The sequence below is a fragment of the Amia ocellicauda genome, chromosome 13 (assembly GCF_036373705.1).
Source record: "Amia ocellicauda isolate fAmiCal2 chromosome 13, fAmiCal2.hap1, whole genome shotgun sequence".
NCBI lineage: Eukaryota > Metazoa > Chordata > Actinopteri > Amiiformes > Amiidae > Amia > Amia ocellicauda.
The window spans coordinates 24,904,136-24,923,980 of NC_089862.1; the positions used below are offsets into that span (position 1 = coordinate 24,904,136).

At 40.9% G+C, this 19,845-nt stretch overlaps 1 protein-coding gene across 1 annotated transcript in view; it reads left to right on the top strand.

The window, feature by feature from the left end:
• Positions 1–19,845, top strand: part of LOC136766339 (B-cell scaffold protein with ankyrin repeats) — an 85,812-nt gene that overhangs the window by 20,282 nt on the left and 45,685 nt on the right. The window contains exons 6-8 of the mRNA XM_066719751.1: positions 2,075–2,217; positions 2,500–2,614; positions 10,490–10,686. Coding sequence (XP_066575848.1) covers positions 2,075–2,217; positions 2,500–2,614; positions 10,490–10,686 — 455 coding nt within the window. The remainder of the gene's footprint in view (positions 1–2,074; positions 2,218–2,499; positions 2,615–10,489; positions 10,687–19,845) is intronic.

Sequence of the window (19,845 nt, forward strand, 5' to 3'; positions counted from 1 at the left end):
TCATGAGCCCTTCTTCGAGGCGTCCCCTTGGCAGACATTTGTGGAAACCTGGTGTTGGCTGCAGTCGGGCTCTGGCTTCTGATTTCCTCTCCCAGTCTGCCCCTGTTAAGTGCATCCCGATGGAGCTATTTGAACCACATCTTTCCCTTCCACCGGACTATGCCTTCCATTCAAGTACCCATGTAAGCTGCTACTGGACTTGCTGATGTGTTCTCAGGCCCGTTGTCTTATGAAGCCACATCACTAAGGCCCATTAATTAATATTAGGTATAGCTTAATTAAATCAGGGGATGATGAGTGATACATGAGGAGGAGATGTGAGGAGGAGCATTGACAATTGACTGAGGGAGGGGTGAGTAATGACCCTGATACCGGAGACTTGAGTGGGTGATGTTTGATACTCTACTCAAGGATGACTGATGCGTGAGGATGTCCTAAAATGTACTCCCCCAGGGTCCAGGCATGTGCAGGGCAGTTTGGGGTGGTGCCCTTACCGTGTAGCCCAGCATCACAATATACACTCACCTAAAGGATTATTAGGAACACCTGTTCAATTTCTCATTAATGCAATTATCTAACCAACCAATCACATGGCAGTTGCTTCAATGCATTTAGGGGTGTGGTCCTGGTCAAGACAATCTCCTGAACTCCAAACTCAATGTCTGAATGGGAAAGAAAGGTGATTTAAGCAATTTTGAGCGTGGCATGGTTGTTGGTGCCAGACGGGCTGGTCTGAGTATTTCACAATCTGCTCAGTTACTGGGATTTTCATGCACAACCATTTCTAGGGTTTACAAAGAATGGTGTGAAAAGGGAAAAACATCCAGTATGCGGCAGTCCTGTGGGCGAAAATGCCTTGTTGATGCTAGAGGTCAGAGGAGAATGGGCCGACTGATTCAAGCTGATAGAAGAGCAACTTTGACTGATATAACCACTCATTACAACCGAGGTATGCAGCAAAGCATTTGTGAAGCCACAACACGTACAACCTTGACTACAACAGCAGAAGACCCCACCGGGTACCACTCATCTCCACTACAAATAGGAAAAAGAGGCTACAATTTGCACAAACTCACCAAAATTGGACAGTTGAAGACTGGAAAAATGTTGCCTGGTCTGATGAGTCTCGATTTCTGTTGAGACATTCAGATGGTAGAGTCAGAATTTGGCGTAAACAGAATGAGAACATGGATCCATCATGCCTTGTTACCACTGTGCAGGCTGGTGGTGGTGGTGTAATGGTGTGGGGGATGTTTTCTTGGCACACTTTAGGCCCCTTAGTGCCTATTGGGCATCGTTTAAATGCCACGGCCTACCTGAGCATTGTTTCTGACCATGTCCATCCCTTTATGACCACCATGTACCCATCCTCTGATGGCTACTTCCAGCAGGATAATGCACCATGTCACAAAGGTCGAATCATTTCAAATTGGTTTGTTGAACATGACAATGAGTTCACTGTACTAAACTGGCCCCCACAGTCACCAGATCTCAACCCAATAGAGCATCTTTGGGATGTGGTGGAACGGGATCTTCGTGCCCTGGATGTGCATCCCACAAATCTCCATCAACTGCAAGATGCTATCCTATCAATATGGGCCAACATTTCTAAAGAATGCTTTCAGCACCTTGTTGAATCAATGCCACGTAGAATTAAGGCAGTTCTGAAGGCAAAAGGGGGTCAAACACAGTATTAGTATGGTGTTCCTAATAATCCTTTAGGTGAGTGTATATACCTATATTGAACCGTCCTGTCCCAAGCTTTTGCAAGCAACTGCTAAATCTATCTATCTATCTATATGTAAATATACATATAGATAGATCGATATTGTGATAGACATGCCAATGGAAGCAAGTTCAAGCAGCATTTAATCCCTGACTACCGCCTGAACTTCTTATATTGAAACTACCAAATGACCTAACACACAAACAATGTGGAGCTGTGGAGGAAGTGTGATCACGACTGCTAAACACTTGTGAATTTGAACACAACGTGATGCCTTTCAGTGATCTTATTTTCATCTCTAGGAATAGATTTTTTAAGGTGTTTACAAACATGTTCCCTTTTTCTAAGATTTTCCTCCAGGGACTGTTGATGTCATTGTTTACTGCAGAGGAAGTATTGGAGCCAAAACACAAATACAGTACTACACTAGTATGGAGGAAATAGCACTCCTTCTGAAGAAAGAAGCAGACCCCATGAAATTCATGTGCCAAGTGAGTACTTGTTCAGAGACCTTACTGACTGAGTGAAGCCCAAAGCAAGATACATAATAGTTTAATCCATTCAGTTCTATAGAAGCAAAATACTGATTTTAACTTTAGTTGCCTCCAAAACATATATTATGAAGCAACTAATTGAATGAGTAAATTTCTAATCAAAATCAACAGTAGTCAGTCTTTGTGCCATTTAGCTTTGCCAATATACCACATATATTTTGTAGTGAAGGGAATTTAGGCTATTCTATACCCGTGTCTCATTTTCATGTAACATTTCAGGCATTCCAGATCTCTTCAACAGAACAGTTGGACCAGTTACTCACTTCATCATTGAGAGAAGCCATGCCCACGGGGGGCTTTGGGGTCCTTCAGCTCGATGAAAGCAACAAAGGCTGTAAGTATCTGATTGTTTGAAGATGAGTTATAATAAAACAAATGCTTAACTAAATATGCCACTCTTTGTTACTAATAGCTGTTGCCATGACAAAAAAATATTATAGATTCCATTAGGAATTTTAGACAGGCAGTTGTAAAGCACATGCAAAATTTATTTTCATAAAACAGTATAATAAACAGAAGAAGGGGCTTAAGGGCTCAAATGTGTAGAGCTTTACTGGTTTTCAGTATTCAAATGTGTGGCAATTAAGTCTTAGCTGTAAACCTTGTTTTGAGCTCTTTCTTCAGCCCCCCGGTGTTTCCTCCTTCAACAAGATCCACCATTTCCCAATTCACACCTGTAACTTCGAGGTCTTTCAATGATAGATCATCCCTTGGGTTATTAAACCCAAGGCTAAATGCAGACCTGATTATTAACTATACTGAGGAAGATTTAATAGACATTTTTCACGAGGATCTTTTTTCTACACCCCATGTATTTGAGATGTCTATCATCTTGACATCTGTTTGTGCTTCATGAACAAATTAAACAACAGCGAGTAAAATGGAAGATTAGATTCTTTCCATAGCCTGAACTCTCTTAAAGGGATAGTCCCACCATTTCTAAAATCACGTTTTATGCATCTTTATATGTTGTTATAGTATATAAGTAAGATACATATCACTCTTCCAGATCAGGTCTATCATACAAGCAATTTAAAAATGTAAAGTTAATATTTTACCAAATAATGTCGGATGTCAAGCTTCAGCATGTATGCTTACTTAGGAAAGCAATGGTTCAGGCAGGAAACTCAACCACACAGAATTAATACATTGGCTACCACAGAAAAAGAACACTCAAATGAATGGCACGGCTAGCATATCTAAACTCACCAGAGACAGCATCCTCTGCTGTGCGTTTGAATTTGCCTCCACCAGCGTCCTGGCTCTCATGTCAAGAGGAGAGTGACAGCTGCACTGCACCCATGCATGCAAATGTTACCAAATTACCGGTGATCAGGGGCCCTTTGAATGTGAGGCCAAAGCCAAATATCTATGTAAAATAACTGTAGCACTTTGCCAATAAATTTCACGTTTTTGCATGAGTTGTCCTGACTGAATCCCAGTTCGTCCGGATGTGTCGTGTCATTACATCCTGGATAGCGGAAAAACTATGTAATCACCAGATTTCCATTCCCCAAGGCAGGCAATTATTATCAAATCAACTCAGTTTAGTGTTTCATGGTCTTACTCCTTGATAGTACTTATAGTTACAATAGACAACATGAAGTATTACCGTATCCACTGCTGCAGGAAAAAACTGTGAGGAGGAGATTAATCCGCAGGGGAGATTGATTGTATAAATAAACAGTTCCATATTATTATTATTATTATTATTATTATTATTATTATTATTATTATTATTATTATTATTATTATTATTATTATTATCATTTTAATCTTGTAGTTTGTTCATGTCAAGCAGCCTCTGTTAAGGAATACCTACTTTATAATCTTAAATATATTTAAAATAAGTAGCATAATTATCAATTCATTAAAAGCCATTCAAAGACAACATATATATTATCTATCTCTTCTCTGGGTCATGTTATAATCTACAAACTGTAAACTAATGTGTAGTTATTAACACACATCTAATAAACAATGTTTTAGAAATTACTATTAAAACTCCATATTGTAGGAGGGAAATACAGAACACCATGGGACAGAAATATAAAATAAAAATGAAAAATACAACTCCATAGTTTATGTACACTAGTGCTCTTTTGAGTTGGAGACAGTACTCTATAAATGTTTTTATTGTTTGTTCCCTACATTGAAATTTCTAAACAGATCGATTGTCTCTCTCCAACTATAAATATTTAGAGGAATTTGAAAGTTCTGTATATTCTTTTTAGTGCTTCAAAAATTATGCAATACCTTTAAGTCCCGGATATTCAGAGGATTTTAATTTGAACTTTAGCTTCAGCTGAATGATGCATTCAATAAAACTGCTTCAAGTCAGTGATGGATTTTTGTATGTTTTGCCTTAGAAATCAAAACAAACCAATCAGAGAGATAGCAAAAACATTAGGTGTGGCCAAATCAACTATTTGGTACATTCTTAAAAAGCACTGGTGAGCTCAGGAAAACAAAAAGGCCCAGAAGACCACGCAAAACAACTGTGGTGAATGACAGAAGAATTTTTTCCCTGGTAAAGAAAAACCCCTTCACAACAGTTGGCCAGATCAAGAACACCCTCCAGGAGGTAGGCATATCTGTGTCAAATTCAACAATCAAGAGAAGACTTCACCAGAGTAAATACACAGGGTTTTGCACAAGATGTAAACCGGAAGACCAGATTAGAGATTGACAAAAAACATCTAAAGCACCCTGTACAGTTCTGGAACAACATCCTATGGACAGATGAGACAAAGATCAACTTGTACCAGAATGATGGGAAGAGAAGAGTATGGAACACTTTAAACTATGTTATGCAAAATTAAGATATTTACTTTGTTCACTTTATATTGCGCTTATGTTTTGTAAGTCACCCTGGATAAACGTGTCTGCCAAGAAGTAAATGATAATAATAATAATGAAAAAGAGAGGTTAATTTGTTTTAAAAATTCTATAATTAAAAGAATGAAGCTGTTACAAACTGTTTCTTCCAGCACTTTCCAGATTCAGATCTCCCAGATCCAACATAGAGAGCTAATCTAAAAATCCCATTTCTGAAGTTATTCCATTAGATGCACAGGAAATGCATAAAAACAGATGTAATTTCAGTGTCCAAGCCAGCCAATTAGTAGGGTTCATGACACCTTATGTGACACAGCAATACTTACTACCCTGTTATCCTTAAGTATGGTTAAAAAACATTATCTTAATTTTGTCTGAAATATATCTTTAGTTTTGCAGTGCTGATGGTTGTCCCACAGGATTAATAACAAAATAACATTGACGAGGCGATGGGATGGTAACGGAGGAAACCAGAGAGATGATGATAGGATGATTTGCAATTAATATTACCTATGTCGCGTGTCAGTAGTTCTTTTAATACTTACTCTCTTCCCTCTCAGGCAGTCACTGATAGTGAGTCCTCTTACCTTATATATATAAAGTTGTTCTAGTGATATACTGGTAACATTCAAAGCAGACATTCAAAAACATTATGAAATGTTATGGGAAATTGGAAGCCAATCCATTTAAATTTCCCTTGTTCATATATCCAAAGAAGTGACTTGCAAATTGCCACCCACACTGTGTCCATTGGGAATCCTTAATGCAGCTTGAATGGAATCAAAAGCAGTAGAAAGGGCAGCGCACAGTCTGCTTTTCCTTTACTTAAAAGTGTTGGAGAGTAACCTGACAGGCCGACTTAGAGGACAGAACTCTGACAGGAAATATCCATGGCTTTTCCTGTGGGATGTGGATAGAAAAACATGTCACTCAACCTCCCAGGAGGAAAAGCACCATATTGAGTGAATGCAAATACAGTACCCCTACATATTAGATTCCGCATTGGCTTTTTTTTTAATTGTTCCTTAAAATGGAGACTGGCTGGGATTCAAGCTGAGATTTCTAAAGAATGCCCTTCAGGTCATTATGTGGGTGTAGGTGAAGCAAAATCTCTATACCCCCAAATAAGTTGTACAGTTTCAGAGCATGCATAAGAAGAAAAAACATTTGAAATAGCACATTTTAATTGGATATCCTTAAACTAATATTCTGCAGACCTGTTTTTTGCCTTTTCCGAATTTCAATTGTTTCAATGTCCCAACTTTCTGTCCATGTCAAATCTTCAGACAGCTGGATCTGTATTGATATCACCCGCCATTATCTCCTGTTCGCAAGATCATTTATCTGAGGATTTTATTATTACCCTTATGTTATCTCAGGGGTCTCCATGTTATCAACTGGCATCTCTGCTGTTTCTGGTCTCATCGTTAATGAGTATCTTGCACCTTTGGCTATGCATTTAGTTTGGGATGTGAGACTGTCTGGATGAATAATCAGAGCAACAGAATCGGTTGTGGTTATATACATGTAATAAAGGAAATATTGATAATGTAGACTTGTGCAGTGGAAGCTATTTAACAAACTTGTGCTCCAAAAAGAATGGAATATGTCTACCTCTAAATTCTGCTGTGTTTAGATACGCAATTTGGGAACTAAGAGTACCCTTACCTGCAATAGAGGCTTAAACATGTGGCTATGGATGCTGTGGGACCTGTAGAAAGGAGTAAAGGATTTAAAGATAAAATAACCACATACATGTCCTTAATATTTTCAAAACAGACCTAAACAAACACATTAATAAAAGCATCTAAACTTTAGTTTCTTCATTTCTGTGTTTAAAGGCACCTCTTGAACTGCAGTCTGACAAGGTTTTCTGTTACCAGGGAAACGTCTTGATATTAAAACACTGCTTTTGTGTAGCTCTCCCATCTAAACTCTGAAACAAGTCACTGCCCAGACGTGCTCAAAGTCCCTCAGCAGCAGTAGTACCTTAAATACTATTTGCTTAGCTACTGTTGGAATGTGTGGGTAAGACAATTGACAATACTGTAATGAAAAAATGGTCATTGTTTAAAAAGCAACCCAATAGCAGCTGTGCTATGCCTACAACTATAAATCCTTATGTGTTAAAAATTATACTAAGGAGATGTTTCATCTGAATGATCAGATATCTATGATGCTGGGTTATCGTCAGAGTTACCAGCAGCTGGGCATAGTTAGGGTGGTGATCCATCATGGATCATTACAATTCCGATTGAAACACAAGCCACCCACTGGGAAATCACTATCTTTAGAAAAAAAGATTTCTAGATTAATGTGTTCTCTGGCTCATACATTACACACAATCAGATGATGAAATGCAGATCTTTGTTTTAATGTGCATTCCTCTGCTTGAATGTACATTATATTATTTGTCATTCAGCAGACACTCTTATCCAGGGCAACTTACATTTGTACTCATTTATACAGCTGGGCATTTTACTGGAGCAATTTAAGTGAAGTATCTTGCTCATGGGTACAACAGCACTGCCCCACCCAGGATTTGAACCCACAAGCTTCCAGTTTTGAGTCCAGAGCCCTAACCACTACTCCACAGTGCTGCCATTATACAATATAAGTATACAGTATACTGACAAGTGTACAGTATAATGTCACAAGATGACTGTTCCAATGTCCATTCCAAAACCGGCTTATTGAACACCATCAAACTATTATAGGATCCTATTGATCATTATCCACTCGAGAACAGGGATGTTCCTGTTGCTGTGGTTGGTTTTCCATTGCAATTGTTGAAACAACTGCATCCGGGTGAGTCCATAATGTGGCCACAGCTTGATCGACACCAAATACCACAGCTGGTAGATTCAGTGGCTTAATTTAATTAAACAAATAAGAATAAACCATTGGAAAATAGAGCATAATTTGCGGTCACATGTATGTGTATTTATTTCTTCCTTGTGGAATCTAAATTATGTATTTCTATAATTTTTAATTTAAATTAACATTTTTAATGTATTTTAATTGACCTTGGTCAGCAGGTCTGTGGCCCGCTCTGGCTATGTGCCATAGAGCAAGAGTCCACTGCTGCTGTCCTCAGCGGTAAGCACTTGAGCGGGCTCTCATTTTCCGCTGTGCACATAGTTAATTTGTCAGCACAGTAGAGTTAATGTTGCCCTGCGTTAGCTGGTCTAATCAGCAGGCAACAACTGCTCCTGTGACATATTGCTGTCACGCGATATGTATACACTCACCTAAAGGATTATTAGGAACACCTGTTCAATTTCTCATTAATGCAATTATCTAACCAACCAATCACATGGCAGTTGCTTCAATGCATTTAGGGGTGTGGTCCTGGTCAAGACAATCTCCTGAACTCCAAACTGAATGTCTGAATGGGAAAGAAAGGTGATTTAAGCAATTTTGAATGTGGCATGGTTGTTGGTTCCAGACGGGCCGGTCTGAGTATTTCACAATCTGCTCAGTTACTGGGATTTTCACGCACAACCATTTCTAGGGTTTACAAAGAATGGTGTGAAAAGGGAAAAACATCCAGTATGCGGCAGTCCTGTGGGCGAAAATGCCTAGTTGATGCTAGAGGTCAGAGGAGAATGGGCCGACTGATTCAAGCTGATAGAAGAGCAACTTTGACTGGAATAACCACTCGTTACAACCGAGGTATGCAGCAAAGCATTTGTGAAGCCACAAAACGTACAACCTTGAGGCGGATGGGCTACAACAGCAGAAGACCCCACCGGGTACCACTCATCTCCACTACAAATAGGAAAAAGAGGCTACAATTTGCACAAGCTCACCAAAATTGGACAGTTGAAGACTGGAAAAATGTTGCCTGGTCTGATGAGTCTCGATTTCTGTTGAGACATTCAGATGGTAGAGTCAGAATTTGGCGTAAACAGAATGAGAACATGGATCCATCATGCCTTGTTACCACTGTGCAGGCTGGTGGTGGTGGTGTAATGGTGTGGGGGATGTTTTCTTGGCACACTTTAGGCCCCTTAGTGCCAATTGGGCATCGTTTAAATGCCACGGCCTACCTGAGCATTGTTTCTGACCATGTCCATCACTTTATGACCACCATGTACCCATCCTCTGATGGCTACTTCCAGCAGGATAATGCACCATGTCACAAAGGTCGAATCATTTCAAATTGGTTTGTTGAACATGACAATGAGTTCACTGTACTAAACTGGCCCCCACAGTCACCAGATCTCAACCCAATAGAGCATCTTTGGGATGTGGTGGAACGGGAGCTTCGTGCCCTGGATGTGCATCCCACAAATCTCCATCAACTGCAAGAGGCTATCCTATCAATATGAGCCAACATTTCTAAAGAATGCTTTCAGCACCTTGTTGAATCAATGCCACGTAGAATTAAGGCAGTTCTGAAGGTGAAAGGGGGTCAAACACAGTATTAGTATGGTGTTCCTAATAATCCTTTAGGTGAGTGTATATTGTATATTGTTGTTCAGCTCGGCAACTGTTGACTAGCCAGCTGTGTATTATGTTGTGTTTTTTCATAGGGTCTGTGGCCCCGCTCCTAATGGATCAGGGGTCCACTGCCATTATAATGCATGGAGGCCACACAAGTTGCTTGATTGCCCTACGGGGCCCCTGGGGTTACTGTCTGGAGTTGTCTTGGGGCAGGCTCCCTCATCAGCTTGCTGCCTCCTCCCTTGTGATGGTTTTGTTATACAGTAAGCCCTCCCCCTTGGGCAGTGGTTCTGAATTGAAAGATAACGATAGGTTATGAATGCAACCACAGTTATCTGAAAAAAGAAGCACTGCCAAGGGTTGCAAGGTCTCACGGGAGTCCTAGCTCCCGGCAAAAGAGGACGAACCTGCGCTAATGTCACGTTTTACAGAACAGGAAGGGACCTGTTCTGAGTGACGAGCATAGGGGCCAATGGCAGCTTTGATAGAGTGATGTTTCGATCAGGTTCTTACAGAAGTGCACAGAAACCCATCTTCCTTGGGCAGTGATTCCTTTTTCAGATAACCGGGGTTGCATTCGCAACCTATCGTTATAATTGTGTACTTATAATAACAATATGTATTTGTTCATTGCATTGTAGCAATGCATTCATTCATGATAATTGCATATAGTTACTACATTATTACTATGTAACTACAATGTATTAAGGAACATTTAATGTGAACTCTTTTATTGAAGAGACTGTGATTGTTTGCAAGTGCTATTAATTGAGAAGATGCTACATAAATGCAATAGACATACCTGCTCAAGGGTACATGCAGTAGTTTTTTTTTTATTTAGCAGGTTTGCACTGTATTTATTAAACTTTGAACACAGCTAGATTCATATGTTCTTATATTCAGTGCTTCATTTAATCAACAGCCAAACATTCAGAAGATCTTCCAACACTCCTCCACTTTGCTGCTAAAAATGGGCTGAAGAATGTTGCTAGCCTGCTCTTGCAGTGTCCTGGAGCACACCAGGCAATCAGGATGACAAACAAGCATGGAGAAGATCCCCTGATGCTCGCAGAGAAACATGGTCACAAAGAATTCCACAAGCTTCTTGAAGAAACACTGGTATGTGCAAAAACTCTTTCATGAGTTATGCTGGGTTGAGAGTAGGGAAGCACTGCACAGCATTCAGATTTTGCTCTTCTTTAATATACACTCACCTAAAGGATTATTAGGAACACCTGTTCAGTTTCTCATTAATGCAATTATCTAACCAACCAATCACATGGCAGTTGCTTCAATGCATTTAGGGGTGTGGTCCTGGTCAAGACAATCTCCTGAACTCCAAACTGAATGTCTGAATGGGAAAGAAAGGTGATTTAAGCAATTTTGAGCGTGGCATGGTTGTTGGTGCCAGACGGGCCGGTCTGAGTATTTCACAATCTGCTCAGTTACTGGGATTTTCACGCACAACCATTTCTAGGGTTTACAAAGAATGGTGTGAAAAGGGAAAAACATCCAGTATGCGGCAGTGCTGTGGGCGAAAATGCCTTGTTGATGCTAGAGGTCAGAGGAGAATGGGCCAACTGATTCAAGCTGATAGAAGAGCAACTTTGACTGAAATAACCACTCGTTACAACCGAGGTATGCAGCAAAGCATTTGTGAAGCCACAAAACGTACAACCTTGAGGCGGATGGGCTACAACAGCAGAAGACCCCACCGGGTACCACTCATCTCCACTACAAATAGGAAAAAGAGGCTACAATTTGCACAAGCTTACCAAAATTGGACAGTTGAAGACTGGAAAAATGTTGCCTGGTCTGATGAGTCTCGATTTCTGTTGAGACATTCAGATGGTAGAGTCAGAATTTGGCGTAAACAGAATGAGAACATGGATCCATCATGCCTTGTTACCACTGTGCAGGCTGGTGGTGGTGGTGTAATGGTGTGGGGGGTGTTTTCTTGGCACACTTTAGGCCCCTTAGTGCCAATTGGGCATCGTTTAAATGCCACGGCCTACCTGAGCATTGTTTCTGACCATGTCCATCCCTTTATGACCACCATGTACCCATCCTCTGATGGCTACTTCCAGCAGGATAATGCACCATGTCACAAAGGTCGAATCATTTCAAATTGGTTTCTTGAACATGACAATGAGTTCACTGTACTAAACTGGCCCCCACAGTCACCAGATCTCAACCCAATAGAGCATCTTTGGGATGTGGTGGAACGGGAGCTTCGTGCCCTGGATGTGCATCCCACAAATCTCCATCAACTGCAAGATGCTATCCTATCAATATGGGCCAACATTTCTAAAGAATGCTTTCAGCACCTTGTTGAATCAATGCCACGTAGAATTAAGGCAGTTCTGAAGGCGAAAGTGGGTCAAACACAGTATTAGTATGGTGTTCCTAATAATCCTTTAGGTGAGTGTATTTTAGGCTTTCCAAATCTGTGGTAATTAATTATGTTGTATTTGCTAAATATGTGAAGTACATTTCTTAATGATAAAGAGTTCAAAGCACCTGCAGGTCAGTCCAAGCACCCTAGAGAGAGTACTAATGCTGTCTTTGTCTTAACAGTAGGTGTCCTGACTGCTGGATATTCTTAAAGTATTAATGTAATCCTGTGTTCAATAGTAGCATCAAAGGAGATTCCTCTTGTAGCATTGGAAACTCACTCATGGATAAAACAGAGTGTGTTCAACATATATGCAATTTCAACTTTCGTAAGGCATTGCACACTATTTACACCTTATAACAGTATCAATTAATCTACGAATGAATGTATTCATTCAATATATACTAGTAATTAAACTTGTCCTCTTCAAACTTTGTTCGGTGAACCATCAAATACAGGCAAGACTGTGGCTCAGGAAGATTTTTTTTTTTCGGTCTCCAAGGCTTGGGTGCTGGCTTGGTTCAAAGTTCGTTCTGAGGTTCAAGCAGCATGAAACACAGCCTTGCATTGCATCTTGAATGGAGCTTGATACATCGTCGTTGTCTGGGGATTTAGGACCTCATGTCGTCTTTGAGGCGAGTGACACCTTCCAGAGCAACATCATAGATTCGGATTGTGTAAGAAACTGTCAGGTTGGCACCAATCTGGCTGAAGTCCGCTCTCCTGAATGATGGCTTTCTATCAAGATGTCCATATTCCCCCTAAACTGTGGATTTTGAGACAACACAGCACATCTTTGCTGCATTATATGTCCTGCTAGAACTGACCAGCCTCTGAATGGTCAAAGATCTGGTGAGGGAGAAGAGTTAAAGGATCACCACTTAATATAAATTCTTCTTCATTAAATCAACACAATATGCTGGTCGCTGCACTTAAATAATATTTAATTTGATGTTTGTCTATGCACTTGATTTTCCTTTGTCTTACCTTGCAGAAAGTCACATATAATGGCAGTATCAGGTAAATTGTTCCCTGCAAGGTTAACAGAGATTAAGTATTTTAATACTAGAGATAATTCAATATACTAAGTATAATCTGTGGTTGGCATATTCAGTTCTCAAAACTTGACATCCTAATGCCAGGCGCACATAAATACACTCACCCACATACACACACACACAGACATAGACAGTAACAAACCTATGCAAGAAAACCAAAAGCTTGCATTCTGTCTGCCGTCATATCTGCTAGGAGGCGTTACTGTGAAAACATAAGTAGCAGTATAAAATTTAAATAATACCTGACAGCAAATGCTTATTGGAATATTAATTGCATATAGTTAGAAGTGGCAGCACAGTAGACTTGTTTTGTAGAACTGGCTACTATCTTAACAAGGAAGCACAAAAATATGTTTGAATTAATCAGTCATCAAAAAACAAACAAACTGTTTTTAAATGCTTATGACATGAGTGAAATATGTGTCTTGTGTTTGTTAGGTCATGAAGCTCATTGAGACAGGACAATCTATACATATAAAAAAGGCTTAATATATAGACAAATCAGGATTTGAATATATATATCTCCTGGGATTTCATCGACCGGGGTCAAATCATTACACTTATAGTCCGTCAGGGCATAAATAATGTTTATGACTTTTCATACCTTCATTTGGAGAGACCTTTATCAGATATATGGGAAGATCGTTTGAGATGTTTGTATACTAGGAATTCATTATGTTTCTCTAGAAGTTTTCTCCAGTTCTTCTATATTATACACTTTTGATCCAAAAATCCTGCAAACACAATGCTCTGTTTGCCCATGCATATTTAATAGAGGTCTAGTGTGTGTTGCATACATTATGCCATTATATGACTAGCAATGTTGAAAGCTCATGATAATGGTGTTTTTAAAAATGTAATGCAGAGAGAAAATGTCACCTTGTAAAACCCTGCAAGTGTGTCCTCTAAAAGGATAGAGAGTGCACAGTGCATTTAACAGCCCTAATACATTGCATTTATTCCTAATGATAGGCAATAAAACAATAAAGTAGGGGTGAGAATTTGTATACACACACCATTCACTCAAAGCAATTTTGTAATTGTGTTTTTTTTCACAGTCTTTCTTCCCATTGTTACAGAAAACTGCTAAGGCAGGAACTGAGAGAAATAGTATCACAGAGAGATGGAATCAAATCAGAATTAACTGAAAAGGTGAAATGCTACATTATTGTACAACTGGAGGGGCACATGATTTTATGAACTGTTATTTCTTAACGTCAAGATTCCAGTAAAGGAAACCAATACCAGAACTGGTTTATGAAAGCAACACATAGTTGCATTAGTCAATAGCAAGGATTGTCCGCTGATAAAGGGCACTGCTCACAGGGTTCAGTTCAGAATTTAATTGACCTTAGTAGATATAGTTTTTAAAGAAGTGTTTTAGCCCCTTGTTAAGATCATGTTCACCTATTATACGCATACCAGAGACAAAGAGAGACAGTCAGACTGCCAAAAACAGGTGATCAGAGGAAAAGACCTATTATAAATAGTGTAAAGTGCTGTGAAGGGCATAGTGAGGCTATGCTATAAAGAATTGCTTTGTTTGAATATATTAATAGGAAAAATAAATATATGCGGAGAATATGGCATGGAAATACGTGTCCTTCAAATCGTCCATGGTGAACCAGACGCCTGGCCGAATGTGCAACACCTTGAGGTGGCAGTTTAAGTGTCTCAGATTCAAGATGGTGCAGAAACTGTCGTCTTTCATTGTGTTGCCAAGAAGAATGGGCAAAAATTGCACCAAGCCTGTGTGCAAAGCTAGCAAAGAGTTACCCAAAATACTTGCTGCTGTAATTGCTGCCAAAGGTGCTTCTACCAAATATTGAGTTGAATGGTCTGAATACTAATGCAATCAAACTGTCTCAGTTTTCTCTCTAGTTCTTGCTGATATTTACTGTAACTTATTTTACCCATAGAAGTCTTAAGTCTGAGCATTCAAGTTTATAAAAAATGTGTATGCATCTTTTTGTAATTTCAAACACAAAATAGGAAGGGTCTGAATACTTTTGCAAAGTACTGTACATTGAATTTAAAGAATACAGATGTTGTAGAGGGAAGTTTTTTCTTTTCTTTGTCTCTTAAGAAAATTTTGCGGAAAACAAATAGTTGATTTTGGCAAGCAGAGTGACATTAATTTTACATTTACAATCAACCTTACTCTTCTCCCTCTCTGGAGTTTTAGTTACAGCCAAACTTCATTTTGTGTTGGCGAAATGCCAGTTTATTTCTACTCTGCATTATTACTGCTCTACTGCATTGATACCATTAAAAAGAGTGTCTCTTTGAACCTACTGAGACCTTTGCTTTTTTACTGGATTGTTCCAAATGTAATGCACCCTACAAACAGAAGATTCCCCAATGATCGCTGAAAATACCAACATCTGTTCTGAAGTAATTTATTTCCTAGCAACCGTTTTAATTACAGTCAATTAGTAAAGGGCTTGGTGAGCCATGCAGTTTGATTGGTTTTTCATATATCTGGTCAGGAGGATTTGTGCTAACAGGGAATCTGGAACTCATTTTGTAACCAGTGAGCTGTACTTTTCAAGCAGGTTATGATCAAACAACGATTGTCTTTGGACTCGTATGGCCATTGTAATTTAGATACATCTATAATTAATACAAAAATATTGAACTGCTTTTTCATCCAGATATACTAAGAACTTAAAATGGTTACCATACAATATACATAATTCTGTTACTCAATATAATTTTTGCACAATTGATGATTGGTAGTATTTGTATATATGGGAGGGATTGATGTTTCCATCTAAAGCAATCAATATTATGGCGGTATTCAGTATCTGAAATATATAATTTATTTATTTTTTGATTTTTTGATTTTTTAATATATAAAAAAATGTTTTTTTTTTTATTCCCATGTTGATTTGTAAACCCAGGTTGAATTGTCCACTTCTCCAGGGAATTGTCTTGAGATGCAGTGTCAATACAGTAATAGTGAAAGACAGATTGTTTCTCTTACTTAATTAATCTTCTGCCAGAATGTGTCCAGAACCCAGCATTTACTTTGCCCACTCTGTGACACAGTATGTGTTCTCTGTGTATCTAATTAACCCTGTTAAGAACTGTAAATAAAAAAACAAACACACAAAAAACCAACACAAAATTAATTATTATTAACTGAAATGCCATGTTTTTCTAAATATTATTATTACAATTAAAATTATTAACTGATGTGTTGATTCTGTGAATCGCTAGCAAGTTAGTGAAAGCCAGTTGTACATAGACTGATGTTGTTGTGTTGATCATTGCAAGACAGAACGGAACATTGCCTCATGCTTTCTGCGTTACCTGTAAATGTGTCCTTACATATAAATCGTTTTTTCTCTTTTCTCTGTACTAAAAAGCATTTCCTGTTAAACACCCTGTTATACAGCAAAACAAGCTGCCTTATTTCTCATTCCTAGCAGCAGGCTCTGGCTGACAGACTTCTTGTTATGACCCTATCAAGGTCTCTTTTCAGTCAATTGTCATGACAACTGGGACTGAACCTTGGAACTCCAGATGCTCATTGTGACAATTTCAAAGTGCTGAATCAGTTTGCCATTCAGTTTTATTCAACATGAATATAAAGTTGCAGTTGGGCAGGTTGTTTCTCGGAGAATAGGTAACATTAGCATGGAGATAAGCTGCTGTGAAAGGTAAAGGCTGTTAAAAACGGATATGCCACCATGGAAGACCTTATGTAACCAATTGGATTTGTAAAGTAAATGCATAATTTGGTTTACATAATTTTTCTTCATATGTTACTGAGCACATTAAAGCACCAGAGGAACAGTAATGTTGTGTGATCTGAGCATCTCTTTTGTATTCCTTTATAAAGACTATAGAAAGTTAGTATTATTACCATGCACTCTTAGTTAAAGACTTCCAAATGTTATAAAAAAATGTAATTATACACACCCATGGCCCTTTACTATATTGGTATAGTCAGTAATCCAGTGCCAATGAGACTGAAACCCTGTTTCCACTGGCCACACATCTGGGTGCACCTCGGCCTGTCTGTTTGAGTCTAGGGGTTTCCACTGTTGCTCAGGTGCACTTCCGCCTGTGCCCAAACTAGGTTCAGGAGGTACAGTTTCTTGCCTCGCACCCGCTGAGTCCCAAACTGGTCTAGGTAGACGTATTATTATATCCCCTTACGTAGCCACAGCCAATGCCACTTCATTTTGAAATTTTAACTAAATAATGGTGTCTGCTATCGATGAAATAGTAATTTTTCCCAAGAAAGAATGTGAATTAGAGCATGTATTTGGCCGTGTGTCCACCAAAGCATTTTTTCCTGAGGTCAGCGTATTTTTTCAATTGTTTGCAATGGGAGCGTCGCGTTTTTAAAACGCCGGCAGCGTGACGTGGCACTGAGCATCTTTTTCATGCTGAGCGCTGAGCACTGAGCGCTGGGCGTTTTTTTCTGGTCGTTGAGAGTTTAAAAAATTTCAACTTTGGGTAAAACGCAGCGATCGTCCAATCACAGTGGAGGAGGGGTGGGACAAACACCACACCGACTGTCTGTCCTCTCTCTCTACGCGCTTCAGCCTTCCCTCTACCTTGTGCCGACATTGTACATTCACTATTTGTTAGCAACACCAACTATCTGCGACATTAGGTACTTCAACACATTACTTCCGCGGATATTCTGTATCATTGCACTGAAACAGTGCTGCCCCTCCACAGCACTCTGAAGCCTCGTAGCTGGGCGCTTTCAGATGAGCACCTGGCATTTTCAGCTGCGGAAAACACTTTGGTGGACACACGGCATTAATGGTGGAAAGTGCCATACAAGATCAATTGCTTGGAGCAGAAATACATTTAAAAGCATTTGAAAAGATTGTGAAAATCCTGCTGGAAAAATGACTGCTTCCAACTGTTATACAGTGCCATGACTTAATACAGTGAACTCCTTATAATTGCATATCAAGCAGCTGGTCCAGTTTATCTTTCAAGTCGGAAGCACTGCCCAAGGGGGAGGGGTTTCTGCGCACTTCCGTAGGAACCCGATCGATAACGTCACTCTATCAAAGCTGCCATTGGCCCCTGAGCATGTCACTCAGAACAGGTCCCTTCCCACTTCCTGTTCTATAAAACGTGATGTCAGCGCAGGTTTGTCCTCTTTTGCCATTTCGCCTGGACCCGAGAACGTGAGCTCTGTGTCTTGTCTGTGCATTAGACGCTTTGTTATTATTAACAATTATTAATCGGTTGGTTGGCTTCACGGCTGTGCTGTTCACCACCATTTATTGTGGGTGTGTCTCTATTTGTACTGTATTAGTTATTTTTGATAGCTAATCCGACTTTTCCGTTTGTGTACCGGGGCTCTGGTTTCGCTTTTGGTTTCAGTTTCAGATACAAATAGAGTAATAAAAACAACAACATAATAACAACATTTTAAAAATAATATTCATGTTAATATAGTGCCGTATATTATCCGACTGTTTGCTGTGTTGGTTTTCTGTCCACTAGGCTTTTTCCTCCACAGCAGGAGCGTTAGCAGTGGCAGTAAGAGATCTCGTCCAAGTGAGGTGCTCCTCCGTCGGCTTTCGCCTGCACTACAGCCCGCGCCTGCGGCTGTAGCAGACCTTGCTCTTTCAGTTCGCTGAGAACGAGCTCTAAGCCTCCTCGTCCGTGTGTGCAGGCCTTGGTTTTAGATCCCGCTACAGCTGGTCGTCTACTACCCTCGGCCCCCTTGGACCCCGGACTCCGCGTCACCTGGTGTCCCCGGAAACCCCAGCACACACGGTGTAGTTAAGCCTACGGGCCTAAGCGGCGCTTGTTTCCAGCAAAGTGTTCTGTCTGGCAACAACAAGGTTGCATCTGGTTGGTGTTGCAGTGCCCCCGTGTCCATAAACGTTGCTGGGTGTAGACGCACTAGGCGCTCCACTTGTTGCGGCAGCGTTTCAGTTGTTGTGTGCCCCCTGGTGCAGACACTGACACGCTTGTGAAGGACGTGAGCTCCTCTCACCCCGGCCATTGCACTGCTTGTGGCCAACGCACCTTGCCAGCCTGAAGTGAGGAGGTCCTATGTCCCATCTGTCTGGGCACCGAGAGCGGGCGTGATTTGGCCATGACTTCCGGGTCCACTACAGCGCACCCAGAGGCCCGGCATCCCACCAGGTGCCACCCGCAATCGCCGTCGCACCGGCGATCTCCCACTCCGGCCTCTCCCCGAGCCCCTCCGTCTCCTCCTCCAGGTTTGTAGTGCTGGAGACAGCCATGCCTCCCGTGCTTGCATCTCTGCCTGCATCCGCTGCTGCGCCGGCTGTCACTCCCACACCTTTCATGGCGGCTGCTCCCCCCATGACAACCATGCCCCCCGTGTCTGACGTGCTGTAGCGGCGCGCGCCCCCGCGCATGCACATGAACAACAGGGAAAAGTGGCGGAGCGATGCCCATGGGCTCTCTCCCCCTATTCTGAACAGCAGGATGGACCAAATCTGTGCTCTGCTGGCCGTGCAGGCAGCACAGGCAGCGCAACAGGTCCCGCCCCCCCACACCATGACGCTCCACCGCCAGCTCACACCGCACTGCTGGAGTCTGAGGGGAGTCTGTCTGCTCCATCTCCGGAGCAGAGCAGTAGACATGCCACCTGGGAGGAGGACCGCCTGTCTCTGGGTCCGCTTGAGGCAGAGCTCATGGAGGAGGAGCTGGTCTCACCCAGACAGAATGAGGGACAGTTCTGCTGATAGCCCCATTTGCAGACCTGATCGCCCTTCTCCATGGAGAGCCTTGGCAGCTCCCAGTGAGAGCGGATTTGTTTTCCCAGGTGCAGGGCAAACTTTGGCACCCCAATCCGGGCCTCCTCCA